General features: G+C 41.7%; 1 protein-coding gene across 2 annotated transcripts in view; it reads left to right on the forward strand.

Moving 5' to 3' along the window:
* The window catches only part of ATXN7 (ataxin 7), a 104,575-nt gene that overhangs the window by 12,151 nt on the left and 72,180 nt on the right, over positions 1-20,244 (forward strand). For both annotated transcript variants that reach the window (XM_037903615.2, XM_037903618.2), the window contains exons 3-4: positions 4,766-5,020; positions 5,940-6,008. In XM_037903615.2, the coding sequence (XP_037759543.1) occupies positions 4,777-5,020; positions 5,940-6,008 (313 nt within the window). In that variant the 5' untranslated portion in view covers positions 4,766-4,776. The remainder of the gene's footprint in view (positions 1-4,765; positions 5,021-5,939; positions 6,009-20,244) is intronic.

A 20,244-nucleotide genomic window follows, 5' to 3' on the forward strand; every position in this document is an offset into this window, starting at 1 on the left:
AAGACCAAGCATATCCAGTTTTTTTTAACCTTTCCTTTATAGGTCAAGTTTTTATACTCTTTATCATTTTTGTTGCTGTCCTCTGGACTTCCTCCAGTTTGTCCACATCTTTCTTAAAGAGTGGCACCCAAAACTAGACACAATTCTGCAGTTGAGGCCAGTGCCAAGTAGAGAAGAACAATTACCTCCTGTGTTTTATTTGGGACACTCTGGTTAATACACCCCAGAATGTTAGTCTTTTTTGCAACTGCATCACATTGTTGACTTATGTTCAATTTGTGATGCACTATAACCTCTAGATCCTTTTCTTCTGTATTACTGCCTAGCCAGTTATTATCCATATTGCATTTGTGCCTTTGACTTTTCCTTTCTAACTGTAGTACTTTTCACTTGCCTATATTTTATTTTGTTGATTTCAGACTAGTTCTCAAATTTATCAAGGACCTTGCTTATAACTCCTCTGAGCTAGGTGTTGTCCACAAACTTTATTCACTCATTGATGTGGACAATAGGCTTATAAAGAGCATAAGTGGTGACTGGTAAATTGGATTCTTAAAATTCTTTAACATTTAATAATCTAAAATCCCAGTCCTGGAAACACTTAAGCATGTGTGTGTACCACTGCTCACACGAGTAGTCCTATTGTCTTCAGTAAGACAACATAAGTGAATGTTATGCGTGTGCTTAAGTGTTTGCATGTGAGCTCTAGGACTTCGGTGGCACTACTCCCTGCAGTTAAAGTTAAGCATGTTAAGATTAGGATCTAAGATGTCATAAGTAACAGGTAAATAAATTTGTTTATAGTACATGGCCCCAGTCTTGTAAAGATTTACACACCTGTTTAACTCTATGCAGTGTAAGTAATCAGATTAAAGTCAATGGGACTAAGCATGTGATTGAGGGCTTGTCTACACTGCCACTTTTGGCAGTATAACTTACAGTATGTCGCACAGGGGTATGAAAAACACACCTTTGAGCAGCATAAGTTACTCTGACAAAAGCGGTGTGGAGAGTGCTATGTTGGTGGGAGAGCTTCTCCTGCTGACATAGCTACCGGTGCTCATGGAAGTGGTTTTATTATGTTGATGGGAGAGCTCTCTCCCGTTGGCATAGAGCTGCTACACGAGCAATCTTACAGCGGTGCAGTTGTGTCGGTACAGCTGTGCTGCTGTAAGCTCGCTAATGTAGACATGGTCTAAGACTTTGCAGGATCAGTGCCTATGATTTTAAATTGGTCATTTTACTTTAACATTTTAATTCACAGGGGGAAAAAAGGACCCTGAATTTTAAAAATATTTTTGGAGTCAGTTTATAGAAGAATTTAATTTTGCAAAACTTATGGTTACTTCCAAGCATATAAAGCTGCTAATAATCAGAAATATTTTTCACCAAAGGTTTGTATCAAGGGCTGTCGATTAATCGCAGTTAACTCACGTGATTAACTCAAAAAATTAATCGTGATTTTAAAAATTAATCACGATCAATCACACTGTTAGACAATAGAATACCAATTGAAATTTATTAAATATTTTGGATGTTTTTCTACATTTTCAAATAAATTGATTTCTATTACAGCACAGAATACAAAGTGTAGAGTGCTCATTTGTAGTATTATTTTTATTACAAATATTTGCACTGTAAAAACAATATAGTAATTTTCAATTCACCTCATACAAGTACTGTAGTGCAGTCTCTTTATCGTGAAAGGTTTCAGAGTAACAGCCGTGTTAGTCTGTATTCGTAAAAAGAAAAGGAGTACTTGTGGCACCTTAGAGACTAACCAGTTTATTTGAGCATGAGCTTTCGTGAGCTACAGCTCACTTCATCGGATGCATCCGATGAAGTGAGCTGTAGCTCACGAAAGCTCATGCTCAAATAAACTGGTTAGTCTCTAAGGTGCCACAAGTACTCCTTTTCTTTTTATCGTGAAAGTGTAACTTACAAATGTAGATTTTTGTTATTACATAGCTGCACTCAAAAACAAAACAACGTAAAACTTTAGTCCACTCAGTCCTGCTTCTACAAGTCCACTCAGTCCTGCTTCTTGTTCAGCCAATCGCTAAGACAAACAAGTTTGTTTACATTTATGGGAGATACTGCTGCCTGCTTCTTTACAATGTCACCTGAAAGCGAGAACAGGCGTTCACATGGCTCTTTTGTAGCCGGCATTGCAAGATATTTACGTGCCAGATATGCTAAACATTCATATGCCCCTTCATGCTTTGGCCACCATTCCCGAGAACATGCTTCCATGCTGATGATGCTCGTTAAAAAAATAATGCGTTAATGAAATTTGTGACAACTCCTTGGAGGAGAATAGTATGTCTCCTGTTCTGTTTTACCTGCATTCTGCCATATATTTCATGTTATAACAGTCTCAGATGATGACCCAGCAGATTTGTCAGATCTGGAGTAAAAGTGTTCTTGAAATGAACAAACTCAAAGAAAGTACAATGTGAGATTTCTGAGGATTCATACAGCACCAAAGGTTTAAGAATCTGAAGTGCAATCCAAAATCTGAGAGGATGAGGTGTGGAGCATGCTTTCAGAAGTCTTAAAAGAGCAACACTCCAATGCGGAAACTACAGAACCCAAACCACCGAAAAAGAAAATCAACCTTCTGCTGGTGGCATCTGACTCAGACGATGAAAATTAACATGCATTGGTCCGCACTATTCTGAATCGTTATCGAGCAGAACCTGTAATCAGCATGGACATATGTCCTTGGGAATGGTGGTTGAAGATGCACTAAAGATTCATATGTTCCTTAATCTGGCACGTAAATTTCTTGCAATGCCGCTTACAACAGTGCCATGCACCTGTTCTCACTTTCAGGTGACATTGTAAACTAGAAGCGGGCAGCATTATCTCCTGCAAATTGTAACCAAGTTTGTTTGTCTGAGTGATTGCCTGAAGTAGGACTGAGTGGACTGTAGGCTCCAAAGTTTGACATTGTTTTATTTTTGAATGCAGTTATTTTTTGTACATAATTCTACATTTGTAAGTTCAACTTTCATGATAAAGAGATTGCACTACAGTACTTGGGAATTGAAAAATACGATTTCTTTTGTTTTTTACAGTGAAAATATCTGTAATAAAAATAAATATAAAGTGAGCCCTGTACTCTTTGTATTCTGTGTTTTAATTAAAATCAATATATCTGAAAATGTAGAAAACATCCAAAAATATTTAAATAAATTGTATTCTATGATTAACAGTGCAATTAATCATGATTAATTTGTTTAATCACGCGATTAATCACGATTAATTTTTTTAATCGCTTGACCACCCAAGTGAGATCACTTAATTAAAGACCCCTCGGCATCATCTATTAGCTTAGGCAAAAAATGAAGATATTACAAATGAAATGTTGGGCAGTAACATCTGTGAATCAAAAACCAGGACTCAGCAGTTTTGTGAACAACCAATAATTGGTGCGTGAATAACTGGGAAATAAAACTGAGTAAAAACAAAAGTGACATTGATCTGTTCAAACTATTGTAATTGTGTAGTCTGAGTGGAATGTAAAAAACAAAACGGTATCAATCGAATAAATACATCCCGTTTTAAACATTCATAGTTATTTTTTAGGATTATTTTAAAAGTTCAGCTTTATCTGGGTTTTGCCCCTTCAATTTCAGTGTGTCACTGGGCAGTTGGTCAGTGGAGCTGCTGACATAGCTTGAAGCAGTTAAGGATTCTTTAGAATAATTTTGTTTTGCTAGTCATCATTTTAGCTTTAAATCTTTCTCATTAAATGAAGAGAACACTATTTTTCTTGCTGTTGCTGCTTTCTTTTAACCCCAAATAACCCAGAGCGTAGAAAGTTGGCAGCCTGTGTCTTCCTGTGTGTTATGGACAGATGTAAAGTCGTGAAGAATCATAGTCTGTGAGAAGGGACATTCACACAAGTAAATCTACCTAGCTGGAAAAACATAATGCGAAATGTATTAGAGATTAAATGGCACCTTTTAAGGAAAGATTGTTGGGTAACCCTGGTGAAAGGAGTATGTATAAGGTGGGGTGAAGATGAGTTACATACATGGGGTTAGTTTCCTGCTTGTTTCCTATACAGCCTCTATTCCTGGGCGTGACGTGAAGACTTTAAGGTGGGGAGGGAGGCGCCCTGTTTAAGGAAGTCTGGTGAGCGCTGCTGGACGAGCAGCTGGGCAGAAATGACCGACGTTAATCGGACCACAATTTGTGCAGGGGGAGATGTTGGTGACACTTATTTCTAAAATGAGAAACTTGTAGCTGATGAAGACGCTACTCTATCCTCTCTTCAGCCACATACCTCCTCCCATGAGTCTGCCTCTCAGAATTCACTTCTTTGGGAGGGGACGGGTAGATGATGTGGACTTTGTTTGTGTAGGGGCTTCACCTCCATCCCTTTTTGCAAAGCAGCTTCTTGGTTAGGAATTGTAGGGCTGTGGGAGGAGAACAGCTGTGTTTATTGCCACCAGAGTAAGACCAGACCTAAAAGCGACTGGGGAAGGGACCATCCCGGATCTCCTACGCTACTTATACACCCCTGGTAATGAGGTAGGATCCTAGAAACTGCAGAGGTGAGATTCTGCAGGGTCCCCCATAGGTGCTTGTAGGAAGTTAATGGGGACCCGAACCCAAGGAAGAGGCTGGCTCTGCTGTCAGTGCCCATAGCGGCCGCGGCCCGCTGCCCTGCTGGTTGTGGGCTGGTAACCTCTCGGAGCCTCCTTAATCGCGGCGCCACCTTAAGAGCCCGCTGACTTTTCTCGTTACATTGTAGCAGCGGAAAGAATGTCGGCGCGGGCCGCGGGTGACGTCAGAGGGGAACAGCGCAGAGCGGCGGCGGCCAGGCAGCGGCGGCGGCGGCCCCGGCACGGAGGAGGAGGAGGAGGAGGCGAGAGCGGCCCCGGCCCCTCCGCCACCACAGCGGCAATGGCGACCGTCGGAGAGCGCAGGTCCCTGCCCAGCCCGGAGGCGATGCTGGGGCAGCCCTGGAGCCACTGGGTCGATGCTGCTAAACTTCACGGAAACGATGGTGAGCAGAGCGCCCCCCCACGTTCCCCGGGGAGGTCGGGAGCGCCCGGGCCAGGGGCCACCCGAGCCGGGCACCGCTCCGGGAGCGCGAGCCCCGGGAGCCTCGGAGGCGACGCGCCGCTGGGGGAAATCTGTGCGAGCCCCGGGGCCGGGACCCTCCTCTCCGGGATGGTGGGCACGCTGCGGGGGGAATCTGTGCGAGGCAGGGTTGAATGTGTGTTTCCTGCAACACCCCTGTCTCCGGGATGGATCCTGGGTGCGCTGGTTGGAGGGTCTGTGTGAGCCCGGGGACGGGAAACTCCCCCTCCCCCATCCCTGGGATCTTGGGAGCGCTGGTGGGTGTGCGGGAGAGACATATACCGGTGGGCACCTTGGGCCCGTGCGATCTCGGGTGCACCAGTTGGAGGTGTAAGTAAGTCCTAGGGGCCGCCCCAGGTATTCTGCATAGTCTGATAGAGGAGGTCTGTGTGAGCCTCAGGTGGGGCATCACCCTTTATAGGTACACTGTTGGAGGAACTGTGTGAGCCCTGGGATCCTGCACCTTCCCCCTAGGATCTTGGCTGGACCAGTGGTTGTCTGTATCTCATACCTATAAGTTCCATTCAATGCATCCGATGAAGTGGGCTGTAGCCCACAAAAGCTTATGCTCTAATAAATTTGTTAATCTCTAAGGTGCCACAAGTACTCCTGGGTTTTTTTGCGGATACAAACTAGCACGGCTGCTACTCCGAAACTTCTCATAGCTATGCTGGTTTTTATGGTAGGGAGCGGTGTATGTGCCAGTCTCACCTGTGTATCAGTGTAGGATCACACAGTGTGTTGGCAAGTATACTGGTGGGTGACTGCATCACCACCACTCTGTAAGCCCTGTGTAGAGTGATGCCTAACGTGTGGGTGTTCTTTGGGTTTTGTTTTTTAAGGAACAGCATTGGAAGAAAGTTTCAAGGAGTATGGGAAAAATCGAGAAGCGATGCGACTCTGTAGAGAAGGTGAGCATGATTTGTTATTAAGAAACGTGCATGAAGAGGTTTCCCTGCTTGTAATTATGTTATTAGAACATGCATATGGAGAAAACTCACCAGATCTTCAAGACCACTGTTCTGTACCTAAGGTTCCTTAGTGGAGGTCTTAAGTTTTTAAATGGACTCTTAACCAAAGGCATCATAATAAATCTGGTTGACTTATATTATTCAGACCAGGTTTTTAGTTGGTTAGCATGATGGATGATCTTTGGCCCTAAATAGTCTCTAGCGGGCCATGATATTTTTGGGAGCAGCACCCATAGACCATTCGGCAGTATCCTCTGTTTTTGTTTTTTTTTTAAATAGAGGTGATCAGTTCTATTTTAGTACTAGAGCACTGATCTACTTTTTTTCCAGTCAAGTCAGTGCCTCATGTTTATTACTTAGGACACTGTTAATACACAGTGGGAGTGGCATACAGACAGCAAGCAGTAGAGCAAGGATAAACAGTCTGAACGTGGACAAATAGAAATACTGTTTACGGGTGTAGACAAAAGTTGGTGAAGCATATACATTGTCAGTAATTTTGTAACTGGAGATGAAAAAACAGTAATAAGTCTGGTTTTCATGTTTGACTTATTGTCTCAATTCAAAGACACTGTTTACACCAGGGAAATGGCCTCAGAATTTTCTAATGTTGCTAACATTGGCTGAGCTCCATTGGTGGTATTATCATTGGGAAGTGTAGCATATATGAGCCACGGGTATGTTAAACATTGACTCAATTGGACCTGTTTTGAGTAGTTTATGTGACAGTTGAAAATGTCAGTGGTAGCTTACAGCCAGACTACAGTAGGGCTCGGAGCCTTGCTATGGCTGGTATTGGCGACCTGCTATAAGCAACAACTGGAAATTTTATGAGAATTTTGCTGCCAAAGACTGGTTCAAGATCAATAAGCAGCAGCCCTTATAGGAGTTGCAGTGGGGTGCATATTATGTGACTCAAAAACACTGGGGTCTTTCTGCCATTGTCCCGGTATATGTATGTTTTATACGTTCATTCCTTCAGCACAGGTCTAATAGTTTCATAGGTGCTTAAATAGTATTATTTGTGCCTGCTATACTAAGTGTTGTGCAAAATATTACAGAAACATCAAAAACCTTTGCAACCTTAACTAATGGAACCCTGGCTCCATCAGTTAAGGCTGATTTTCAAACCTCTTTCTTCCTACCTTCAGTATTAAAATGCAAACCTGTAAGGTTTCTGTATTTTGAAGGTTAACAGTCAGGATGAATGAGATTCCTCTTTCACTAAAGACTCAGTTATGCAACTTTCCCCCTGAGACTGCATGGAGCCTATTGACTTCAAAGTCATGAACAACTTGCAGGATTGGGGCCTAAATTTGAAGGAAATTCATAACATACTATTAGAATTAAAGCGAAAAACAAAGTTCTGTCAAGATTCTAAAAGGTCTATTTATTTTCAGCCCTCTATCTTGCCAATCCATTCAAATTTTAAGCCTGTTTTTGATGGGATTATAATACATATTACCTGGTTCACAGGGAACCTCTCTTTTCAGAATAAAACAAAAAGAAAAATATATACTTTTATTAATGCTTTAGTGTTTGTAAAGTTGATGGGCAACAACAAATGCCAGCATGTCCATTTAATCATCCAAAGCAGACGTAGAAAACTTTATAACTAAACCTTTTGGCCAGAGAAAACTTTGCATGCTAGAAAATTTGAACAGGGAAACTTTTGATACGTGACTGGGCTCCTGGAAACATTGGACCTCTGCACCAAAAATCCATATTCTGTCTTATCTGTTGTATTTCTGTGCCTCCCCCCCATCCATTACCAGAGTATCTGAGTGCCTGACAATCTTTCTAATATTTATTCTCACAGCACTCCTAGAAGGTAAGGCAGTGCTATTATCTGAGGCACAGATCCTCAAAGGTATTTAGGCACTTAATCCCCTAAGTACCTTTGAGGATCTGGGCCTAAGTGACTTGTCCAAGGTCACACAGGAAGTTTGTGACAGACCTGGGAATTGAACTTGAGACTTGCAAGTCCCAGGTTAGCACCCTAACCACTGGACCATCGTTTCTCTCAGTTGATATCTACTTGTCTCTCAGTCCATGCTGCCATTCCTTTCTCTTCAGTTGACACACTATATACAATCATTTGTTCTCAGATCCTCAAGGACATTTACCAAAGATAGAATCTCAGTGGACCCAGTCTATTGTTGCTTTTTAAGATTTGTATCCTTCCATGCTGAGCTTTGAAGCACTGCATGGACTCCAGCAGCTGATATGGAGTGTGAGCCCAAGATCTCAAACAGACTTTTGGATTGGGAGATCTTTGTCTGCTGGGAGTGAAGACTAGACACCATTTAGCTCATAGAGTTGTATTTTAAAGTATTCTGTGTACTGAAATCTTTTCACTACGTTCAATATTTTACATGTAAGATTTTGCTGGAAATAATTCAGTACAATTATTTTTATCTACATGGTTTATATGACAGACTGTGCTCCAGTTCATCCACCCAACATCTTATCACCTACTGTCCATGAACCAATCAGGGACTCAATTCCCCTGCAAACCAGTTTCTTGCCATGGGATATAACCACAACATATTGCATTGTATTCACTAGGTACCCTTCAGACACGATGATGTATAAAGCCTAATCCTTTTCATCTACCTTCCCAATATGAACTTGAAACCTCAGTGTAGGGTAACATTCATATTCATCCTTCTTATCATAGATGACTCGTGCCTCCCCATACTGGGAGGGGACACAATCTAAAGGGAAGGACACGTGACTACCCCCACGCGTCTTCTCTGCCCAGCGATCCCCCCCCAACCCTGTGCCCAGGACAGGACCTCTGACCTCTCCCTGCCCCACCAGAGTTACCTGCGAGTGGGGGAGTCTATCTTTTTTTCCTGATGTGCCCCCCCCCAAGCTTGTTTGGCCACTCTCCCTGGCAGCCGGGCCTGGCTGGGGAGCGGGACGGACGTGTTTCTCACACAGCTGAAGCTGGTCACTCCGGCTCGCTGACTCTGTGCAGCGCAGCAGCTGCCTTTGAGAGCCTAGCTGGTGAGGTGGTGTCTCTGGGCCTCCCTGGGCCCAGCTGCCAGGGACAGTGGCCAAATGAGCCAGAAACATGCTGGGGGAGAGAGGGGACTCCGGCTCGTTTGGCTCCTATCTCCAGTAGCCGAGCCTGGGCAGGGGGCAACCCACCACCACCTCCCCAGCCAGGCTAAATCTCAGGCAGCCGCCATGTTGCACAGAGCAGCAACCCGGAGCAGCCGGCGTGAGAAGCAACTAGTCCCGCTCCTTCCGCTTCCCGTCCAGGCCCGGTTGCCAGGGACAGAGGCCGAGTGTGCCAGGGGGCAGGCGCTGTGTGGAAGGGACTCCTGTCAGGGAGCGTGCAAGCTGCTTGCACGCACTTGCGTGACAAGGGATAGCTGCCAGTAAGCCTGGTGCCTGCCCCAGCAGGCAGGGCTGGGGGCGGTACAGCCACACCAGAGCAGGGTCCCGACATGCTGCTGCTTTTGCCACTGTGATCCTTGGCCCGATCGTTAGCCCTGGCGCTGCTGGTCTCACTCATTGTCGCTAGAGTCCTGCAGCTCCGCAGATATCTGCTGATATAAAGTGGATATAAATTGTGTATCCATGCAAGTCTCTACAGGGAGCCTAATTCATCAAACACATAGTATGGTTCTTATTTGTCATACAGGAGGGAAGGGAGCTAACATGTCTGTAGTATGCATTACATTTTCATTTGACGTCAATGATTCCAAAAAAAAATTAAAGTTGTAGTAAACAAGGCTTGGAAAATCTACTCACCTGTGGCAAACAAGAAGCTTTCCCAGGAGAATGTCATCAACTTCTGCAGAAACTAAAGCTTTTGTTTAGAAAAATGTTAAGTTTCTAGCCTGTATGGTTGTAAAGAGAATCTTCTAAATGGAACCAAGTGTAAACCAAAATAGCGTTGTCTTTCCAAGTCTGCAGACAGCTCTAGTGCTGCTGCTCCTGATTTTGACAAGCTGCAGCAAGGTGCAAACTGTTGCTGTTTAGAACCCCTTAAGTAGCAGTGAAACTGACAAGAATTAGGTTGACTTCACTCTGCTGCTGTTCAGCAAAGTTCTAAGCAGCAGCAGTGACCGGCCTGGAAGTTAGTCATACCACTTCCTCCGTATCCACTGTCCATTTTGAAATTTTACAGTTTTTTTTTTAACAAAAATAGCAATGGCAAAGAACATACATGTAATAGGGAAACTGATAGTGGTAAACTTACGAGTATCTTTTTGCTGATTTCATTTTAGACAGAACTTTAGTTATTGTAGTGTTTTTAATTTAATTGTAGTAATTACCAATACGGGCACAATGGTGGGTGGGGAGTTGTTAAAGATATCTGCCATTGGCATCCATATAGTGCTTACATGTGCACTAACATTCCTCAATGTATAAAACCCTTCCAAAGTGGTTAGGGGAGAAAATTCTGTTTGGTTATTACATACGTTCATATCTTGCCTACCCTGGCATGCTCTGTGGTGACAAAAGAGCTTATGGAATTATGACATCACAAGATCGAAGGCAGAGTAATTGCGAGAGAAAAGACATTTTGGTTAGACAGTTTAACAAAAAACAGACACCAGCAAACAATTTTAATGTCTACTTTAACTTTGATGTCTGATGAACACATTAGGTGCCATACTTTCACCCTGTTCTTTCAATAAATGCACGCGCACACACATTATACATGTGAGGCTCCCCGTCCCCCAGAAGTCCACCAGAGAAAAAGAGAGAAGACCAGGCTTGACATGCTTGATATTTTGAAGAGAAAAAACATACATGGAAAAAGAACCGTTTTAGGCGTTCTCTCAATATCCTGTTGATAGGGTGGTCCCTAGGTGCCTTTTTCAGTGGTTCACAGTGGTTAACAGATGACCTGCAACAAAAGAAGTGTAAGGGAAGACAGCATTTGTGGTCGAAGCCTTGGGCTAAATAGGATGTCTCGGAAAGAATTTTTGAATTCTTATGCCATGGTTGAAGAAGAGTCTTTGTCTCCATTATAGCATCCACAAAGTCTGTCAGTGGATTTGTTTCTAACTGACTGGGGGGGGGAGGGATAGCTCAGTGGTTTGAGCATTGGCCTGCTAAACCCAGGGTCGTGAGTTCAATCCTTGAGGGGGCCATTTAGGGATCTAAGGCTGACAAAGCCCTGGCTGGGATGATTTCATAGAATCATAGAATATCAGGGTTGGAAGGGACCTCAGGAGGTCATCTTGTCCAATCCCCTGCTGAAAGCAGGACCAATCCCCAACTAAATCATCCCAACCAGGGTTTTGTCAAGCCTGACCTTAAAAACTTCTAAGGAAGGAGATTCCACCACCTCCCTAGGTAACGCATTCCAGAGTTTCACCACCCTCCTAGTGAAAAAGTTTTTCCTAATATCCAACCTAAACCTCCCCCACTGCAACTTGAGATCATTACTCCTCGTTCTGTCATCTGCTACCACTGAGAACAGTCTAGAGCCATCCTTTTTGGAACCCCCTTTCAGGTAGTTGAAAGCAGCTATCAAATCCCCCCTCATTCTTCTCTTCCGCAGACTAAACAATCCCAGTTCCCTCAGCCTCTCCTCATAAGTCATGTGTTCCAGTCCCCTAATCATTTCTGTTGCCCTCCGCTGGACTCTTTCCAATTTTTCCACATCCTTCTGTAGTGTGGGGCCCAAAACTGGACACAGTACTCCAGATGAGGCCTCACCAATGTCGAATAGAGGGGAACGATCATGTCCCTCGATCTGCTGGCAATGCCCCTACTTATACATCCCAAAATGCCATTGGCCTTCTTGGCAACAAGGGCACACTGTTGACTCATATCCAGCTTCTCGTCCTTTGTAACCCCTAGGTCCTTTTCTGCAGAACTGCTGCCTAGCCATTCGGTCCCTAGTCTGTAGCAGTGCATGGGATTCTTCTGTCCTAAGTGCAGGACTCTGCACTTGTCCTTGTTGAACCTCATCAGATTTCTTTTGGCCCAAATTTGTCTAGGTCCCTCTGTATCCTATCCCTACCCTCCAGCGTATCTACCTTTCCTCCCAGTTTAGTGTCATCTGCAAACTTGCTGAGGGTGCAATCCACACCATCCTCCAGTTCATTAATGAAGATATTGAACAAAACTGGCCCGAGGACCATTCCTTGGGGCACTCCACTTGATACCGGCTGCCAACTAGACATGGAGCCATTGATCACTACCTGTTGAGCCCGACGATCTAGCCAGTTTTCCATCCACCTTATTGTCCATTCATCCAGCCCATACTTCTTTAACTTGTTGGCAAGACTACTGTGGGAGACCAAGTCAAAAGCTTTGCTAAAGTCAAGGAACAACACGTCCACCGCTTTCCCCTCATCCACAGAACCAGTTATCTCGTCATAAGTCAATTAAATTAGTCAGGCATGACTTGCCCTTGGTGAATCCATGGTGACTGTTCCTGATCACTTTCCTCTCTCTAAGTGCTTCAGAATTGATTCCTTGAGGACCTGCTCCATGATTTTTCCAGGGACTGAGGTGAAGCTGACTGGCCTGTAGTTCCCCGGATCCTCCTCCTTCCCTTTTTTAAAGATGGGCACTACATTAGCCTTTTTCCAGTCGTCCGGGACCTCCCCCGATCACATGAGTTTTCAAAGATAATGGCCAATTTAGTTGGGGATTGGTCCTGCTTTGAGCAGGGGGTTGGACTAGATGACCTCCTGAGGTCCCTTCCAACCCTGATATTCTATGAGTCTATGATTGAACTCAGTGGCTGATTAGAGTCCCTACTATCATGAGGAAATTTCTGATTACTTTGTGGACAAAACTGAGTAGATTCAGCTGTCTGCATGGTGGCTGTAGAGTCAGATCTGAGGGGGACAAATGTTAGGTCTTATTGGATTGAGTTTAAGCCAGTAATGCTCACTGACATAGTGCTGGGAATACTCATGTCACAACTTGTCCACTGAATCTATGTTCTTCCAGTCTGGTAATACCAGTGGAAAAGTACCAAGTCCTTATGAGTGGAGATTAACTCCTCCCTTGGGAAAGACCGGTTGCCATTTTTATTTAGACCTTGTCTTCACTAGAAAATTAAAACACAGTCCTGAGGAATCATATCCACTAATATGACTTTGCAATTAGCATAGACAGGGACAAGTTTTGTTTAATATCATGTCAGCTGGCTGTGATTAAACTCTACTGGTGCTATAGGTTTAATCATTGCCAACTGACAAGATGTTAAACACAACTTGTTCCTATCTGTATCCACTTCAAAGTCATGTTTAACACCATGCTAGTTAACATGATTCCACAAGGTTATTCTAAAGCTACCTGATTTTCTAGTGAAGACAAGCCCATGAAGAAGTTATGATGTCACATTTGCTCAAGAAGTCAACACTCAACACTCACAATACGGCTAACTGTTGTCCAATATGGAATCTTGTATTTCTGTTTAATAATATAGAGAAGGTTGTGGCAAAACAATTCTAGAATACCTAGTTGCTTCAGATCTCCTTGTCAATCAGGGTACAGACGTGGATATGAGAGAACTGCATTGGTAACACTGGTAGATGGGTGTCCTTTCTGATAGATCTATCAGCAGCTTGCAGTACTGTTCCCCGTCAGGTGTTGCTGAATCACCTGTATACTTCAGTGCAAGTGGATGGTGCTGCTTTGGGTGGCACTATTTGTGCTTTGAAGAGCATTCCTAGAAGGTGGTTGAGGCAGTTGCACTTCCCTAAAGGTGCTGTCATGTGAAGTTCAATAGGACTTTCTGTACATATGGGGCTGCTAGGAGGGTGAGTTAAAGGGTATTAGTTGCAGTGCTTTCAGTGTGCTTAGGACACTTTTATGTCACCTGATCCAATTGGTGTATGTGTACACTGCAGTTAGACCCCCGCAGCCGCCCAAGCCCCCTGAGCCCAAGTCAGCTGACACGGGCCAGCTTCGGGTTTTTAATTGCAGTGTAAACGTACCCATAGTCCAGACTCTGAAGCTCAATCCAAACGAGACTGGGGCAATATTAGCAGGTTGGAGGAAAAACTGGATGATATGGTTCTGATTAGGAAGCCCAAGCAAAAAGTTAAGTTTTATTTAGTTGAGTGTTGAGATGAGTTGGTTTCAAATTCTTTTGAGGGCTTTTGGTGGAGCTGCTGGGTTGAGATTATTTTTGTTTTGTTAAATCATGTCAAAGGTGCCAGATAGGCCCTTGTTTGCAAATAATTTTTGTATATTTTTATTACATTGAAATAAACTACCTGAGCAAAAAGGCACAACAGTCTTAAAAACAGCCTTTGCAAGTCACATTTAATATTTTATCAGGAAAATTTCCTCTGCATATCTCATTTTATGTTAACAGAATATTAAGATTCAGACATCATACAAAGTGTTTCAAGGGCCTGTGAGTCTTTTGGATATAATAAAACAGTTACAGGTGGACTGTAAAGGTGAGTTATGATGCTTTAAAAATCATAAGTGTTTCTGTTAAATAGTTTGAAAAATCTTGTGTTCAGAGATGATACTTATAAGGTTATCTACAGTGTTCACTTTCATTCTCTCCATCCCTGTTTTTCTTATTTGAAACCCAGGATTTGATTACGACGTCAAAATTATTGCAGAGGAGATGATTATGGTGCTACAAAGAGAATGTCATGTTAGATTGTAAGCGAGGACTGTGTCCTCCTTTCTGTTTGGGCAACACTCAGCATGTTTTGGGGGCACCATAATAATATCAGCCTGATCTTGCAAGATATCTAGTGCCTCTGTGGGAATCGAGGACACTGAGTACCTCAAACCCTATAAGAAGCAAGAGCGATAAGTGCTTAAATTCTCTTTCATACACGTGATCATCAAAAAGTCACCATTAGCTAGCAGTTCCCACAAGGTGGTATTGGAAATTAGCACAGATTTTCCCTATACTTAGAATAACCAATAATCCTTGGCAAATGTTGCCTTTTCAGTGGCTTCTGCTGTATTCTTAAACAACAATAAAAGCTCAGGCAAAGGAGAATAGCTCATAAAATACGGTATTGAAATATAGTGTTCCTGCCACAATTTATATCATCATCAAACATGTAAACAATGCAGAAAAATGTCATCTCAATCAAAAGTTATCCTAAAATTGCCATCTTCAAAAATGATTTTGAAAGCTATTTCTTTCATTGTAATGCACCTAGGAAAGAAGATGCACATAGTGATTTCTATTTGCCTCCTCTGTACACACATGCCTGTGGCGGTAATGGCCAAAGTGCAGGCTTGGGCCAGATCTGACATTTACCACTTAAGAAGTTACTGTGCAGCCAAACTCAGAACACAACCCAGCTCCTGAAATGCTCAAATGTATGGTTCTTGGTACAGCACCTAAACCAAAGTGTAACAGCTCAGTATACAATCTCTCATTTTGGTGTGTTTGTCATAGGTTAATAGGAACAAAGATACACTTGGGATAAGGAAGAAATAATGAAGATGGGAGTGGTAGGTTTTAGGCAAAGAGTCAGAGGATTGAGGACAGCACAGTGTATCAGTGAAAGTGTGTGTGAAGGAGTCTGGAGAATTGTAGTTTAGAACCTAAAATCTATAACGACTACATATGGGGAAAGTTTTATCATCCCCAAAGCATAGATATATTTGATTCATAATCATCGCCTTTTATTCCAGTTGTCCAAATGTTCTCTTTATTTGCAAGATGCTAAAAATCATACTTCCTTTTTGAATGGAAGACAAGCTATAGCTACTGTGGAAGGTGCCAGTATGTACGAAGCCCTCTTTGCTGTTTCTCAGTGCTTTTGCAGTGGGGTAGGGAACAGCACAAGGAACGGATGCAGCTAATTAATATTTATATGTTGCAAGATTTCTCCAACATATACTAAAACCTGGTAAAGTGAGTTCACTCTCTCTAGTGTAGAACAGCAGAAATGAATGTACAAGGGCCGGGGAGTTTTATTGCAGTCAAAATATTTCCCTCTGCTGGAAGGCTTTTAAATCTAAAGTTATCCTGGCAGCTGAATTGTGTGAATCATGTGCCCCCCCCACCAGTTTCCCTCTCCCACTCCCCCCCAAAAAAGTATTTAATGGTTGCAGCAGCATTGTACAACAGGACCGTATGGCATAATGGATTGTCAATGAAAATTCTGGATAACTATCTCCGAGTTACAAATCAGAAATATCTAATTCGAATTCTGTTTGGTATGTGTGAAATGAGCTATAAGTCTTAATATGTTTCCTAATGGGAAAGACCCACGTTATAAAAATACTTTGTTACCCATTTGTATTCTTGAGGATAGCTTCAGCCGACACTATAGATAACGAACTGTCCTCTCAGCCCTTGATTATAATCCTACCAAAACAGAGTTGAAGCAGAGCATTGTGTAGGAAGACTTGGACTGCTGACCTGTTGGGTATGCCTTTTTCTGGGAATAGAAAGAACTTCATTTTTGTGTATCTGGTACCTTTCAGCAGCTACATTTATATTAAGAAATGTTTTTTTTTTTAATGGCTTTAATAATAATACTTATGCAGGTTTTGTTTTTGTAGAGTCTATACTAAGTATTGTGACATCTTAAAAACTCAGTGTTTGAACAATTTTGAATGGTAGGTGCCGGGAGCGTTTGTTGGACTAACTTCTGTGGCACTCTGGAATGGCAGATCAAAAATACTATGCCAACTTCTGTTAAAATAAAAAATGGAAGTTTACAATGAGTCAAACATGAAAAATGAGTAATTCAGTCAATACTGTAGTCATGTTTGTTTTTTTATGTCAAATGCAATTTATTTGCTGTTGCTCAGACTCCGTTTTCATTATGCCACAGTTTTTTGTATTGATAATCATAAATTACATAGGAGAAGTTGTCAGTGGGGAAGCTGGAGGTCTGGCAGTTGAGTAAGGGATATATGGGGTTTTGAGGCCTGGTCCTGCACCATAAAAGTCCTAGGGAGTTTTGCCATTGACTTCAGCGAGCATGCGTGATCAAGCCCCTGGGTAGGTGTGATAGGTGGTTTGAGATTGTGGGTCAAACTCGTTAGCTAGAACTTTGTGATCAAACGATGAGCAGTGAACAATGATATTAACTGTGATGATACTTATATTGTCATCTTTAGGTTTCACAGCAATCAGCGCACTGAAATAAGTCGTCCTGTTGACACCTCAGGGCTATTGTTACATGTACAGAAACAGAACCTGAATCAGTTTGTATTCATATAAGGTTATTTTCAGGACCATGAGGCTAGATATCTTTTTTAAAAAAATTTAAAGTTTTAAATTCTGCAACATAGTTCTGTGGCAAGGGAGGGACTTTGCAACAAGTGGTCTGGTTATGAATCTGAAAATTCACTGAGCCCTGCTGTAACACTTTTCAAGGAGTGTCAATTTTGAGGCAGACATAACTTTATATTGTATAGCTAGCTTTATCTTTAAAGATAGCAACATCATCGGTGAATAGAAAGAGTACAAATGGGAAGTCACCACATTTCAGTGGCTAACAAGCAGTGGTAGTCTTGGTTGGTAGTAATTTATAAATGGATCAGAAAAAGTAGAGGAAATATTAGAATTAATTTATATCAAAGTGTTATATCTGCTCAATATTGGAGTGTTTGTTTTTTATTGTTAATTTTCAACAATTATATGTATCAAAAGGCAACTTAGTGAGATTGAAGCATTGTTTAATTGAAATTGCTCAAGGCAATTCATAGTTACTTTCCAAGTTGAAGAGACTAACACTTTGGGTCCGCTCTCTGAGTTATTTTCCTTATTAGGGAAAGGCCAGGGTACCATTTATGTTCATCTTTCATAGCAGGTATTGTTGTAAATGAACCTACCAGGGAAAAGATGGGTGACTTTTTGTTGTTGTTGGAGTAGTTGAACTATAAAACTAGACCAAATGTTGTTGTTCCCCTTTAAAACAGATCCATTTGAGTTAGGAACAGCCATGGTTCCCTAATTCAGGGGCTCTTCAAAGGAGGACAAATGGCTACATTTTTGACAGGATATTTCAATATGGCAGAAAATATCCCAGCCATCCAATTTCAATGCATATTAGATTAATATGGACATCCACAAAGTAAAACAATTCTGGAAAGCAGCTCTCAAATTAATGAATTTTATTTCACTTTTACCAGAAAGTCTTAAAATTGTCTCTTTCTTCCTTACAATTGAGCTATTCTGAAATGCACTAAAGGAGTTAAATTGGCCTCCATGCAAGTAGTATGCTTCAATGTGACCATGACCTTGTTAGGGCCCCTAGGTGCTATCAGAACACAAGTAATAAAATGTATTAACAGAATACATATAAATAATTTTTGCTTTCAGTAAGTTTCTTTTTAGCTGTTCTGTTTTTTTGAAATACAGGATCTGTTCTTCAGAGTGAAATATTTAAACTGAAATGCACTCCTTCATTAAGGTAGACTGAAGGCAGCCTCTTCTCGCTGGTACCGAATGGAAATATTTGGGAGGAGAGGCTTAAATGAATTTCCAGTCAGAATGCTTTTATTTCACGAAGGTAGTTTCAGGAAGAATTTCATAAAACCATTTCCCTAATGCTTGTTCTGTTTTGTTTAAACAAGACACATTCAACCAAAGCAACCATTTATAAGTCATTCCTATTAAGTGACGTCTACTGTATACAGTGTTCAGTATTTTGAGGAAAAAAATATAGGCAACATTCAGTGTGTAAATACATCTGTATATATCTCTCTCACTTGGAAGTCAATGCAGTCCATGTTATAATCCATCTGATTGCAGAGTTCGGCCCTAAACGTTTTGTTTTATTTGTAGTTAAATTATTGGAGTGATGCATTTATTTCTAATTATGATATTGTCTAAAATATATCTGATCAATATAATTTTGATTTGAGTAAATATTGCTTTAGTATGTAGGCTGGATAAAGGGCCCTCAGAATATATGTTTGTTTATGCTACAGAAATAGATTTAAATGGAAGAAATTTCTTTAAAATACGGTAGCGGACTACGTCCGTCAGCTGTCTGATTTGTCATGGTGACTCAAACAGGGCCTATGCTAGAACTTTCAGAGGAAGAGGAGGAACTCCAAAAGCACGTGGCCTGTTGGGGAGTATTGTGGGGAAAATTTCTTTTGACTCCATGCGGTAATCAGCTTTGGTCATGAAGTGTGAATATCGGTGCCCCTTTATTTATTTTTGTGTAACAGAAGAATATCTGCAGTTGCTTTTTATGATCTGATTTTAGCAATCTTGAAAAGTTCTCTATTTATCAATAGAACAGGAACAGCACAGAAAGACAGACTTCTCCGCACTGCTCTGCCAATGTACCTAACACCTATGACCTGCAGATCACCTCTGGAGTAGAAAGGGGATAGTTGTCTCCGTAATAATTTAATTCCTTGCCTTACTGCTGACACTGTCAATAAAGGTGCCACAGATGATTTTTGTGACGCAGAGACATACGTATCCACTGGGTAATAGACCAACATCAATTTCAGGCTACTTGAATATCCTTAGATTAAAATACGGAGACTTGATAGTGAGACACATAATTATGGGTTTTATTGATCATTTAGAGATATTTTTGAATCTAAACTAAAACAGTTCCTGCTCTCCTAAGAATAGTGTTGAAGGGATATGGACTGCAGGAAATGATTGTATCATCTTTTCCGTGCAATAGTGTAGTGTGGCTGTACAGCAACACTGCTTTTGACAGAAGCATTTTGCAATGGCCACATTATTGCTATGGTCATAAGCCATGTTTTCTGGGACTCTTAAAGAATCTAACTTAAAATGCTCAGCACTGTTGCTGGAAACAAAAGCTTATGAGTAATTTCCAAATATGAAACATTGCATTGTGGGACAGAATTCAGAAGACTGGCTGAACAAGTTCAACTGCGGTGATTTTGACTTCTTGCCTGTATTGGAGAGAAACCATTATAGAATGCACTTGTCTTCAGGCAGATTTGAGCTAAAGACCTCAACCTAGGTGCTGTAACCGATGCCAAAATGCATGCACACACAATAGCTATGCCAGGCAAAGCATTCTGTAGAGGTTGTTGTAAATTTAAGTTGCGTAATTCAAGCAATGACTTGCTGTAGTTATCTTTTGTCTAGCGAACAGAGCGTACATTGTTTTCAATAATGTTGTGTGGCAGTAAGTTCCACAAGTTCATACTTCAGAAATATGTTTACTTTTCCATGTTACATTGGACACAGTCAGTCAGAGCATCTTGTTGTCCTTTGCAATGTGATTCATGATCTTTATAT

The sequence above is a fragment of the Chelonia mydas genome, chromosome 7 (assembly GCF_015237465.2).
Source record: "Chelonia mydas isolate rCheMyd1 chromosome 7, rCheMyd1.pri.v2, whole genome shotgun sequence".
Classification (NCBI taxonomy): domain Eukaryota; kingdom Metazoa; phylum Chordata; order Testudines; family Cheloniidae; genus Chelonia; species Chelonia mydas.